General features: G+C 47.0%; 1 protein-coding gene across 6 annotated transcripts in view; it reads right to left on the reverse strand.

Moving 5' to 3' along the window:
• KIAA1217 (KIAA1217 ortholog) overlaps nt 1–10,464 on the reverse strand; it is a 326,826-nt gene extending 316,362 nt beyond the window's left edge. For all 6 annotated transcript variants that reach the window (XM_030837164.3, XM_060292855.2, XM_030837160.3 and 3 more), the window contains exons 1-2: nt 10,328–10,464; nt 525–808 (exon numbers count right to left, since the gene is read on the reverse strand). In XM_030837164.3, coding sequence (XP_030693024.2) covers nt 525–808; nt 10,328–10,397 — 354 coding nt within the window. In that variant the 5' untranslated portion in view covers nt 10,398–10,464. The remainder of the gene's footprint in view (nt 1–524; nt 809–10,327) is intronic.
• Nucleotides 10,465–13,661: the final 3,197 nt, after the last annotated feature.

Raw genomic sequence — 13,661 nt, forward strand, 5'->3', positions numbered from 1 at the left:
CTGCCTCCTTCCCATAACCCCCCAAAGAGATCTGGGACAACGCAACAGTGGGCACAAGCACTCAACTATTTGTTTCCCCTTTAAACTGAAGGTCTTTACTTTCCCTCATGTTCATTAAAGAATGAGCTTTGCACGGGGAGGGGGAATCGGATGAAGGTGGTCAAGAGGTACACACTTCCAGTCATAAAATAAATAGGTACTCGGGATGTAAAGTAAACATGATAAATGTAATAATACTGTTGTAAGTTATATATGAAAGCTGCTTAGAGAGTAACCCTAAGAGTTCTCATCACAAGGAAGAAAATTGTTTTTCTATTTCTTTCATTTTGTAACTAAATGAGATGATAGATGTTCACTCAATTTTCTGTGATAATCATTTCGTGATGAATGTAAGTCATTATGCTATATACTTTAAATGTACAGTGCCACAGACCAATTATATCTCAATAAAAGTGGAAGAAGAAGAAGAAACAAAAAAAAAAAGAATGAGCTCTGCAGAGTGAAACGGCAGCATATATCTGTACCTGGTCTCTCAGCCTCTCTTGGTGGCCCATGATGGCTGTGGCATGATGGGGGTATTTCTGCTTCAGATGTTCTAGGAAAGCTTCTCTCTTACGATCCATCTCTGATGTTTGCATTCCCAGTATTTCTTTGGAACTTCGAGGTCCACCTAGAGTGTGTCTCCTTGGGATGTTTCGGGAAGATTTGGAAGCTGAAACGCGACTGTTTCCATTAGAAAGGCGTTCCTTGGTTCTGCGACATTCTGCATCTTCTAAGGATGCTACCTGCAAATTGCTCTTTCCTTGCTCTGAAAAACAAAAAAGATACAGCTCACAATTAATGATTTCACACTAGAAATCTCATCTACAGAGCACCAAGAGCATTTGGAGCAGCTGTTAAAACATGAATGCAACTTAGCACATTTGTGCATGCGTGTGTGTGTGTGTGTGTGTGTGTGTGTGTGTGTGTGGCAAGAAGGGGAGCAAATCAACAGTCGAAAGAAATATGCAAAACTGCACTTTAGAAATCAAGATGTTGCAGCAAAAACTCTACAATTTCTGACTCTTTCCCTGAGGTTATTCAAAACGAGAACCCCTGGTCGGACTAGTTTGCAGGCAATTTGGGTTACCCTTCACCTTCATCTGTAATTACAGAAAAGTTAACTTCCGTGATTCTGATTATTTCTTTATTTTTAAACACAGTTTCATCCTGGTAACAGGATTTTGTATATTTTTATAATCTGAAGGTGGTTTCTGAAACATCTGTTTTATCTCCAAGACCAAAAATAGCCGTTATAATCATGGACACGTGAACCACTTGAAAATTCAATTTCTCCCTGTTATCACAAACCAAGCAAGCCGAAGAATAATTATTACAGGTAATAATCGAGGGGATGTAAAGGCTTAGACACGTTTTACTTGAAACAGACTTTATCTGAAATACTCAATGAAAAGGGAAGAGAGATGGTGCATTTTGAAGGTCCTGACCTAGACACCTGGCCTCTGAGCTGGCCAGGTAGCAACAAGTGATTCCTACTTAGAACTGAGCAACTGAGGCTGGCAATGACCACGCATAGCGAATCTCCGCTCATTCTCAATGGATGGCAAATGGAGTGTCAGGTTTGACTATTCCAGTTAACTGAGAAAGAGGAGTTACTTCCTTTTTTTTTTTAATGATTTATTTATTTTTTATTTATTTATTTTTGGCTGTGTTGGGTCTTCGTTGCTGCGTGCGGGCTTTCTGTAGTTGCGGCGAGTGGGGGCTACTCTTCGTTGCAGTGCGCAGGCTTTTCATTGCGGTGGCTTCTCTTGTTGCAGAGCACAGGCTCTAGGCATGCGGGCTTCAGTAGTTGTGGCACACAGGCTCAGTAGCTGTGGCTCACAGGCTCTAGAGCACAGGCTCAGTAGTTGTGGCGCACAGGCCTAGTTGCTCCACGGCATGTGGGATCTTCCTGGACCAGGGCTCGAACCCATGTTCCCTACAATGGCAGGCGGATTCTTAACCACTGCGCCACCAGGGAAGTCCCAGGAGTTACTTCTTAAAAAAAAAAACACCAAAACAAAACAGAACAAAAAACAGAATAGGAAGAGAAAGTAATAAGCATTCTGAAGTACTTGAGAAGCTTGCAAGTTCTCTTCATGGAGAGCAGCTCATATACAGTAACGCAGACGCAGGCAGAGTAAGGTATCCTCGTCCACTGCATTCCCTGGAAAAGCACAGGGCTGGGTCTCAGGAGTCCTGCCTTTAATCCTAGACTCAGGACAAACGATGGGACCTCTCTCAGCCTCACTGTCTTCATTAATAAAATAAGCATGGTTGAACTGCTATTAGATATGCCAATTTAAATCTTTTAAATTCTCTCTATTTGTTAATTTTTTAATTATTTTTTGGCTGTGCTGCGCCACGCAGCATGTGGGATCCCAGGTCCCCGACCAGGGACTGAACTCGCGCCCCCTGCCTTTGAAGCACGGGGTCTTAACCACTGGACTGCCAAGGAAGTCCCATTTTTTTAATTTTTAAAAATTTTTTATTATAAATATACTCTAAATTATTTAAAAAAAATAAGTTTCCAATTTAAGAGTTTATTTGCTAATTATCTTAAAAAATTAAGTACAGAAAATACACCCAATATTTAAGAGTTTTAGGATAGAGTCTCAGAGAACTAAATCTTGACACCAGTGATATAAACCAACACGTGTCCAGAGTTTACACGTAAACTAGCTCCTCCAGAGGCAATGACACCAATACAGTTTCCCTCTTCTTTACCTAGAAATGCTCGTGTCTAGAACTGTAGGTACAACAGCCTTGCTTAGGCACAGAAAATACTGTAATCTCTGGCTCTTTGTCCTGCTCCAGTTTTTCACCCCTAGATGTGTGTTCTGGGAATAATTCTTCTCGTTTACCCTTCACTTCTCATTACATGGCTAATTACAGCTTCTCCATCAGATACTGATGAGGAAAGGGAAGGAAAAAAAAAGAGCCCAATTAGTTCATTCTCCTTTTCATTAGTTTCAGCAGTACGTGTAGAAGGGGGAGAAGACAGAACTATTGGATTAAAAGACATTGAAAAAAACAAATAAATAAAAAGGCTCTGGGACTCAGTATGAAACCAGGGAGGCTCAAATCACTCCTGAAATAATGGAATTGAAATCTGGAAGAATGGGTGGAAATGGTTCCCTTTTTCTTCAAATGATGAGAAGAAGAGTCTTCCACTGAAAATCACCTTGAACATGGGAGCACCTCATGTTACGCAATTATTGAGTGAAGTATTTTTTCAACAGGGAAGGGGATGGCGGTAGGAATTACACAGAAGCCCTGAGTACTAGGCCCTGCTCCACTGCCAACTCTACATGTGGTTTTAGCCAAGCCGTCTGGTGTCTGTCTGTCTTGATTTCCTACTTACAAAATGGAGAGTGCGATAACATTACCTGTGCCATTGATACTGCAGGATCAATAAGAAAATTGTGAGAAGAGTACGCGACTGTTTATTATGAGCTTTCATGCACGTGTTTCTTTGGAATTTCCCTTAGCACCCAGCCTGTGCTAATCATTAGTAAGCATCCAATAAAGACCTTTGGGTTGGAAAAAAAAAAAGATATTGGGAGAGTAACTATAATTCCATTCACTTAGTTTACCTTCTCATTATATGGGCTCACGCGACGGCTACCTTATTTGTGGTTTCTTCTCTAAAGACACAGAGGTAATAGGATCTACGGGATAAAGCCAGGTGCAGAAAATGCCATATCTCAGGTTGGTAAATATGTGGGCAATCTGAAGAGGTTCAGACTTATCTTTTTGAGTGAGTGTGTGCATGTGAGTTTTGTATTAGCCAAAATTGTTATATATGTGATATAACACAGCTGACTTCCAAATGGATTTTTACGATTACTTTTTTTTTCTTTTTTTTTGACCGTACTGCACGGCTTGTGGGATCTTAGTTCCCCAACCAGGGATTGAACCTGTGCCCCCTGCATTGGAAGCACGGAGTCCTAACCACTGGACCGCCAGGAAATGCCCTTGATTACTTTTGACATCATGAAAATAATATATTTGAAAAGTCATCCAGGACAGCTAGATTAATTAGCAGGATGGAATCGCTGGGAAGGTGATTTCTTCACCTGGACATAACGCAAGTATCCACACACACCCATAAGGACAAACACTCCTGTTCTTCAACTACCAACAAGGGCAGAAAGTTCCACCCGGCCTCGCTTTGCCACACAGACTCACAAGAACCATTCTGTTTCATCTCAGGATCCTCAGAAGGGGTCGAAACCGCCAGAACAGCAATCCCTTGGAGACTGAAAAGAGTTTTGCACGTTCTTTGAGATAAATTGGGAAAGGAGTGGGGAGGGGCAGAGCTGGAGTTCAGAGTCCATCTGTCAACATCCACTTTTGAGCAGCCCCCAGCTCTGCGACCCTCGGAGCCCCACCCTTCCTAACACTGCCCACTAAGAAGGTCACATCAATCTTAGGTTACTTCTCCATTTTTTCTGTCGTGTGGATTCTTCTAAAATGTCTCCAGGTGCTTACGGAGGTTTAAGGCGAGGTGGAGGGCAGCAGCGAACCGCACCAGTGCACTGCCCCTGGCAGACACCTAACTGCCCTCGGCGCCCACTCCCTCCCCGGCCTCACCTGCCTGCCCCTCACTCAGCTCTGGGCCCCATCTGCTCACGGGTCCCCACCAGGCCCCTGCTCCACTTTCACGGCACCCATAACAACCCAACGCTGTTCCCACACGAAGCCTCCCGGTCACTGGAGCCTCTCCCACCATGAGACTCAGTTCTTGGAAGCCACCGACTCCCATGCCCGAGGGAGAGGAGACTGCTCTCCCATTCCGGTCATCTGGGGAGAATGGGATCTTTCAGCCGAGGAGGAAACAAACAAAGGGGAGCAGCAGAGGACGCGTAGTCACAATTCCACAGCGCGGAGTCAGAGATCTCAAGTCCCACCAATTCCTCACCATCCACATGGACATGCTGTCCCCGGCGTGCAAACAGAAACACAGTGCTAACCCTTGCCTGGAGGGCACTTTGGTGCTAACATTTAAGTCTGGGTGTGTCGAGCTGTTTGCTATTCTGGGAATCGGGGTCAAACAAATAATGAAGCTAAAGCCTGGAGACAAGGCTTCCAGTTTTCCCTCCCTACCCCTCCCCAGCCCAGAGCCATCCCTCCGGCAGCTCGTTTCCAGCTGGGAGCTTCCAGGGGAGAATGGCCCCTCCAACCTTTCCCAAGCAGGAGTGGGTGGGGATCAAGAGAGCAGAAGTGCCAGGGAGAGACTCTTCTGAGTTTCAAAGGGCCTCCTGGCTGGGATGGAGGCTTCTGGAAAGGAAAAGTAGAAAGTGGGGACATGGGGAGGGGAAGGTATGTACCAGGTATGCCGGGGAGGCAGAAGATTATGGAAGATGGGTCATCCATAGGTAGACACCCACACAGCAAATCATCCTGCAGGCGGGAGGCCGCGGGAGCTGCCGAGACTGGCTTCTTGGCCCCCTCTCGGGTTGCCTGGGCTGGGTCGGCTGACCTGCAGAACGGGATCCGGACCTGGCATCATTTAGGCATCCCACGCCTGCCTGCTACCCGAGAGCCAGGAACAGGGCTGATGGCTTTTCTGACATTGTATTCCTGGGTCAGATTAGGCAGGCCCTGGCCTCCTAGGGAAGGAGTCCCCCACTGCTTCCTAGTGGCTGCTGGTCAGCTGTCTCTAAGGTGTCGCTTTTTCAATTGTGCCGGGATGCTCTCTTGCATCGGAACATCGCAGGGAGTTGCAGCTTTGACTCGCTGTACAATCTACCTGGATCTACCATGGCAGCAGCCACATTTTGTCTGTCCGTGTATTCAAACCATAACATCCTCCTGTGCACACAGAAGAAAAGTGCATTTTCCAGTCCCCTTCATCTAGCTGGGGTCTTGTTCTAATCCCGGGCAATGCCATGTGGGCAGAAGTGATGTGGGCCACCTGTAGTCCTGGCCCCTGACCTCCTGAATAATCTTCCGTGCCCTTTCTCTTTCCCCTTTGGCTGGTTAAATTCAAAATCTCCAGCAGAAGCTTCCCAGAGCCTGGGGAATGGCGTCATAACTAGACAGAAGGAACCTAGGCCCCGGGGTGGTCTGGAGGTAAACCACCCAGCAGTTCCACTCGGCCAAGAATGTCCACATTCCAATGCGTTCAAAAAAATGAACCTTGATTACGCTAAACCACAGACATTACGGCGATCAGGTTATCCGACTCCTGTGTATCTATCACACATTCTGTTGGGGGCCCACAGGGTCCCTCAGTTTGCCAGCTCTCTTGTTAATATCATAAAGATCACCACCAGAGACAAATGGGCACAGAAATTACAGCTGAAACCAGATCATTATGTACATTGCTCTAAAAACCTTACAAAATTTAAAAAAAGAGGTTTCTGGAAGAGATTTTAGACAAAATAGCAACAGCCCCTCCCCTGCCCAGGAGAGCATTCTTGTCTCAAAGGTTGGTTTGCTGATTAATTGATTGATTCATTTTTTTGCAAATATTTATTGAGTGACTGCTCCAAACACTGAAAGGAGTTAGGAAGTGTAGTGAAATGGCGATCTAGATAGACTTAATTCCCTTCCCTCAGAGGATCCACATTATAATTAGGGAGACAGACAACGAACAGATAATGTGCATATAAATGTCACATAGTGATAAGTGCTCTGAAGAGTAAAGCAGGATAAGAGACAGAAACCGATGGGGCAATTTTAGAGGAGACCGGAGCAGAGACCAAAATGTCTGGGACTCCCCGAGCTTGCATTCTGTGGGGCTGCCAATACTATTCTTTTTTCCAGCTTCATTGAGATATAATTGACATATAACCTTGTCTGAGTTTGAGGTGTACAATGTATTGAATTGATACACTTATATATTGTGAAATGATTACCACCACAGTAAATACTAGTATCTTAAGACACGGGAGAATCAGGGGTGGCAGAGGTAAGCAGGTGGCTGACTGCACTTCACTTGCACAGGGGTTTCAAGACCTTTGGGGCCAGAGCAAAAGCAGTCGCCTCAGGGCTGCTGTGGGTGGACAGGCATCCCCAGGAACCCCCAGGACCCCTCTGAGGAGTCCAGGGCCTTCAAAAGAAGCGTGATATGGTTAGATTCAAATTCAACCGCTAATTACTAAGCACCTCTGTGCACTTGCGAGTACCCTTTCACACTGTTATTACTCACTAGCTGACGATTTAGCCCTGGGAGCTCATTTATAAGAGCTATTCTCGAGGTGACCATATGCGCCCAGTTTGCCAAACAGTTCTGGGTTACAACTGTCGTCCCAGCGAAATTATTTATAGCATTCCCCCCTTTCACTCTCAAAACTGTCTCGGTTTGAACAAGTTACATGATCACCCAAGGGATCCTTATCTATTGTAGATTGATAAACTCAAAGCCCTGGGGTGGTATAATTAGCCTTCTGTTCAGCGCGAATTTCTTGATCGCTGTCTCATGCCTGGTGCTCAGTTAGGTGCTGGGGATGTGAAGACAAAGAAGGTATGTTCTCTGCCCCCGAACACCACACTGCCACCGGCATTACAATGCCAAATGCGATCAAGTGTGCAAGGATAGGAGTGGGCGTGTGGCATCTCGGGTGATGCCGGTATCAGAGGCCTGGCCTCCCTGCGTGGGCCTCTCGCGCATCAAAGAACTGGAGAGGAGGCCACACTCCTTCACAGCACCATTTTCACCCAGGACTCAACCGGATCTTAGAAATCTAACTGGGATTCTTAGCTCCCTTTCACAGTCTCTCCAGCCACCCCTTCCAGCCTCCCTGACCTCTAAATGCTGGTGTGCCCTGGGGCGCATCTCTGGGACCTTTCCTTCTGCACATGGACCCAATCCTAGCCCATCTTTCACAATCCCCGGTCCCCTCTCCTCAATTCCAGCCATGAATATCCAAATCGCAATCAACATCATCTCCACTTGGACGCCTGATAAGCCTCTCGATCCCACCATATCCAAAAGATTTTCTGCTCTCCACCCACTTCCAAGCCATTAAACACCCTCTCAGCTACTCCTCTCAAACACTTTCCCATTCAGGTAAATGGCAACTCCCCAAAGGCGCAGACCAAAATTTTTGAACTCATCTCTGACTCCTCTGTCTCTCGTACACCCCCATATCCAATACCTTGGCAAATCTGGCTTCATCCTCAATACTCTACTACCCTACCCGCTGGCCCAAGCGAGGGCCTGGTTTACTGTGGAAGCCTCCCAACTGGGCTCCCTGCCCTCCCCCACTCCCACTGGGGTGATTCTCAGTACAGCACCCAGGATCTACCCTTTATGAGACCACTCAGACCTGCCAGCAGCTCCCACCTCCCTTGAAACAGATGCCCAAGTCCTTACTACACTCTCACAGGCCCTACCTGATATGGCCTAGAATTATCTCTTAACCTCTTTTCTTCCCGTCCTTTCCCCACTCTGTTCTTTGAAAATGCTCTTCCTTCTTTCGGATGTTTGTTCAAATATCACAGCAGTGACGTTCTCCCTAATGACCTTACTACGGGTTCACCCCCTGCTCCCTCCCCACACTCAATCCTCCCTTTCCCTGCCTTATTTTTCCCCACGGCCTTATTTCCACCTAACAGAGTCACTAGCTAAAATAAAAGATGCCCAGTTAAATTTGAATTTCAGATAAATAACGAATAATTTTTAGCATAAGTATGTCCTGAATATTGCATGGGATATACTTATACTAAAAAATTATTTGCCGTTTATCTGAAATTCAAATTTAACTAAGCATTCTGTATTTTTCTTTGCCAAATCTGGTAACCCTGCCACCTAATATGCCATCTCTTTTCCTTATTTGTTCATTGTCTAGCTCCACCACTCCCCTTCCCCCCAAACTTGGCCCTCAGAATAAAAATTTAATGAAGGCAAGTGTTTTTAGTCTATTTTGGTCATTGCTGGATCCCCAGCAGCTAAAACAGTAACTCCCAAGTAACAGATGCTCAATATTCGTTGAATGAATGAAGAAAGAAAGGGATCACACTCAGTCTGACGGTCTCCAGCCTGTGAAGTATCTTCGAATTGCTACGGTTTGAAAGTCGTTTCTTAAATCGGTCCCACTCTTGTTGCCCCTCTAGATTCTGAGTATTTTTATTTCAACAGAAGCCCAGAGGTTGAATTCCTGCTGTAGGATCCTGTCTATCAAAATGGGGAGAGAAAGGGAGGCGAGGGAGCCCCACTGAGGAGAGCGTGGTGCTTTGGGAGCACAAACACAGCCGGCCAGTTGATGGCTATGCGACTGGGATTCTCCAGGATTTACTGGTCTTAAGGTTTCCTGCATTTCACTGGTGGGTGGGTGGGAGTGTGTGCGCGTCTATCTCTTCTAATTGCATTTTCTTCTGTCTGGCTTAGTTTTGCATTTTCGGTGCGGATGAGTCATTCGTTACTTCCCTTTTGCCTTCTTAAAAAACACACACCTTTCCCCCTGTGCAGTTGCTTCTCCCACGCACATCACAGCAGCCCGGCAAACACCGTTACTAACTGGCCCCCGGATGAACCTAGGGTAGGCTGGGGGCTGGGGGCTTCTCGATTGTTTGGTGTCTGAACATGCTGCCTGTATGATACTGCAGGGTAGGCTCTGGAATCACAGACGTCAGACACTGCACAGCAAAGGAGTCCTTTCTCCACTGCAACCCAACCCCACTGCAAAATTTCTTTGGAACAACATAGGCTTCTGGAAATTCCCTACGGAAAAGACAAGTCTGTTATAAACACAAAGGGAAACTGCTCGGAGAAAATTATCTAACAGCTCCCAACTTTTGAATGAAAGCATACAGAAAATTCACCGAGTTTTCCATCTCTCCCCCACTTGGACAAGTGCTCCCCTGCTGTTCCGATCTGGAAAAGAAAACAGCCCAAGCTCTGCGATTTAACTCTCAAATACGACAAAACTTGCATTCAACGTGCCTTTGCCTCATGGAATCCCCCAACCAATGAATGGAAGTGTTGCCGTCCCAGAGAGAGCTTTCCAGAAAGAGCTCCTCTCTCCCACGGCTGGAGCCGTGAGTATGAAAAGCTGCTTTTAGCGATATATTTGTCATTGCCTAGAGATCTAGCACGTACTGACGGCTTACGGGGCTACAAACGTGACATCACCTCGCCACTTCTTTTGCTGCTTAAGCAAATCCTTCCAGAGATAAAGTCCAGCTCACAGCTCTCCACTCAGTTTGGGAAACGCACCACCCCAAGAAATACGCCTTTTCTGTGCCAGGCGCCCGGTCTGCAGTTCTAAAAAGCAGCCTCCAGCGGCGAGGGACACGCGGAACCGTAACTCCATCTTTGAATGAGCCTGTTACTTACCCTGCATCTGTCTGCTGTCTGCTGAGTAAGGAAGGCACGGCTCACATTTCTGGCTTTCATTTTCTTCCATTGTCCCTGCCTACGGCCCAGGCCCTTCGCTGGTCTTTAAACTTCAGAGCGCAGTTCTGAAAAAGCTCCCAGAAAGCGCCTGGAAGGGGGCCCGGGGGTGGGGAGGAGGGAACGGTGCGAAACCCCACCCCAAACTACTCTCCACTCCGGTACAAAGTCTCTCTCGCCGGGGAAAACTGCATTCCAGCGCCGGGCCTCCCGCGTCCCCCCGCGCGCGCGTCCCCGCGTCCGTCCGTCTGTCCGCCCGCCCGCGGGCCGGGCCCCCGAGGAACGCGGGCTGTGCCCAGGCCAGCCCCGCGCCGCGCGCTCCCGTAGGCCCCAACAGGTGATGCGCTCTCCTGCCCGGGACCCGCACGGCCTGTGGCCCCTGCCACCAACTGCGGCGACTCCGCAGCCTAGGAAGGAAAACATTTCCCAGGATCGCCGGCAGGAGCCTTTGCTGGAAGCCGCTTCTCCCGTCTCTTTAATCTCAGACACAGAATCAGCCTTCCCAATAGGCTGATATCCAGAGAAATAAACAGCCGACTGCGGAACGTCCCAAATTTCAGTGAAATCCCATTTTAAAAGGACAGTGAGAATGACAGGGTATATGCTGAAGGTTCTTGAGTAAACACTTCCCGGCACCAACTGTTTAGAACTTGATTAACAGACACAAAGAGGCAGCTGACTTTTCACGCAATCAACTTCAGTGTCTTCAGCTGGACTTAAAAAGTCTGTACTCCTTTCCCTACGCTTTCTCGACTCTTCTTCCTCTCCCCAACACACACACACACACACACACACACACACACACACACACACACACACACACACACACACACACACACACACACACACACACACACACACACACACACACACACACACACTCGTTGATCACAGATCTGAAAAGCAAACTAGTAAAATCAACCTTTTGAATCTCTCCAGTTAATGACTTTAAAATATTTGAATGGATTCAATGCTTTTCTTTGGAAGGGACAGGGTTACATCCAACTTACTCATTCTCCCTTTAAACTACCTACAAATATTTATTTTGTTCTTTACCCAGTCCTTGAAACACTGGCAAATTTCCCAGAAAGTGAAAAGAGGAGGCACAGTATCCACAAAAAAAACAACAACAACAACAAAACGGGAAACGAATCTGAGCAACGTGGGTGCTGCTGTTTCAGATACGGACAAGTAACACACTCGCTGGTAGGGAGAGCGTGATACTTTAATCTGTAGGAGCCCCATCATTTTGGGGGGTGGGGAACATAGAGGTTAGGCCGCTGCCCATAACTTGAGCCAGTTTACAGGTCATTCAGGCAAGGTTTTAGATTAATTTAGATGAAGAACGTGTGCAGAACAATGGCTGGCCTATGCTCCTGATTCTGACCTTGAGTCACTTGTGTGCTTTGGCAGCGTGGGGGACATATTTTGGCCACTTGGGAGAAGAAAGATTCGGAAGGCTGTAAAGGACAATGAAAAGTCATCCTGCCAGGAGGTGAGCTCAACTCACATCAGGAAGGGAAGAAGAGACCCCTCAACTCCTAAAAGAATTTTTCTTGAAACCCAAGAAGTGGTAGATCATCTAGAAAGTTAAAGCCAAGCCTGGTAGCAGGAAGGCAGGCAGTTGGGTTTGAAGGCGCAGGTAACTCAAGGACTCCGTGACTTTGCAACAGAAGGACCTGGTAATCTTGCTTTAAGGAGGAGCTAATCTTACACAGTTTCTGTACTGGTAGCCTGCGGCAAAAGCCAGCCGAATCTCCTTTCAACCTGACTATTACCTTGGGTACAAAGTGCTTATGAAGGAGGGATCTGTGTTCAGGCCCCCAGGTCCATATTATCCGGATCCTTGTATAGATGTTGTGTATTTGTCTTCAGATGATTCATGCCAGAAAGGATGGGGGCAGGGCAGACGGAGAGAGAAAGCAACCCTGCAGCACCAGGTCATCAGCCTAAACCAGATGTCCCTGGGCTTTGGGCTCTGACACCAACCTGACTCGATGTGGTGTGTGAAGAGCCTGCTTCTGGCAGTTTCCACCTGTCCCCTGACACAGTACAGAGGCCCAGGAGAGTGCAGGGTCCCAGGATGAAGGAGGCAGCAAGGCACCTCCAAGGGCAGTCCTCAACAAGCAACAGCACCCCGCCCTACCTGGGCCCTTCCAAACTAGCTCAATCCAGGAAGAAAAGATCCATTTTGAGATGCAGATTTTGCCTGCCTGGGGCTGTTTGGAAAGTGTGAGAGCAAACGAGCTCCTCTTGATGACGCCCGGGTAAGCAAGATGGGGGCAGCTCTCCAAGCATCCTGAACTCTGCTTAGTTTCCTGGCAGCCCAAGGAACCCCCTTGGGGGACCACGTGTCTTAGCTGATCGAACCCTCCCCTCCCCCAAAGCAAAGCAGACTGCTGCCTCTGTAGACATTCCTCGAAGCAGAATTCTCTGGGGAATGCACAAAAGAAAAAGGCATTAGCAGTGAAGATCATTAACATAAATCGTTAAGGACCATGAAATTTAGACATATTTACAGTAAAACATGTTCTCCTGAAGTCAAACTTTCTGACCACAATATGGGGGAAAGCTTCTTCTCTACTCATTACTGGCCCTTTGTTCCTCCTCCTTGAGCACAGGAACTGGCAACACTTTGAGAGGCTCTGTGTTAATGCCATGGCACTATTCTATACATCGCTCCCCAAAACACACAGCCCTTTACTAAGAACTTTTCGCTGATTGTCAGTTTCTCTGAAAGGGGTCTCTGGAAAACAGTAACTGTATTCTACAATCTACATTAGCTTAGTAACTCATATCTTCATGAAACACACTATTATTGTCATTGCCGTTACTGTGGAGATGTTCCTTCTGGAAGAAACACTATTTGAACTGGATGTATACAAGGCTTTTCAGTCTAATTTAATTTCTGGATTAAAAACTTGCTAGGACAAACCAATCTGCCTACTGCCAGCCTTTGAAATTTGCTGTGAAAGGCGTAAGGAAAGCGGGAAGAACTTGACATGCGATTTTCCCACAGTCACATAAAGAACTACAAGAGGTTACCAGCAAGCTACATTTTCAACTCCATTTCAGTTAACCGGCAAGGGTGCAAGACGATTTCTTGGTTAATGGCTCCATATGTTGGCAATTCGTGACTCAAAGTGAGCTAAGACACAGAGACGTGTCATTTAGAAGGAAAGATGGGACTTCCCTGGCAGTCTAGTGTTTAAGGCTCCACGCTTCCAACGCAGGGGATGTGGGTTCGATCCCTGGTTGGGGAAGTAAGATCCCACAT

The sequence above is a fragment of the Globicephala melas genome, chromosome 2, assembly GCF_963455315.2.
Source record: "Globicephala melas chromosome 2, mGloMel1.2, whole genome shotgun sequence".
NCBI classification, from domain to species: Eukaryota; Metazoa; Chordata; class Mammalia; order Artiodactyla; family Delphinidae; genus Globicephala; species Globicephala melas.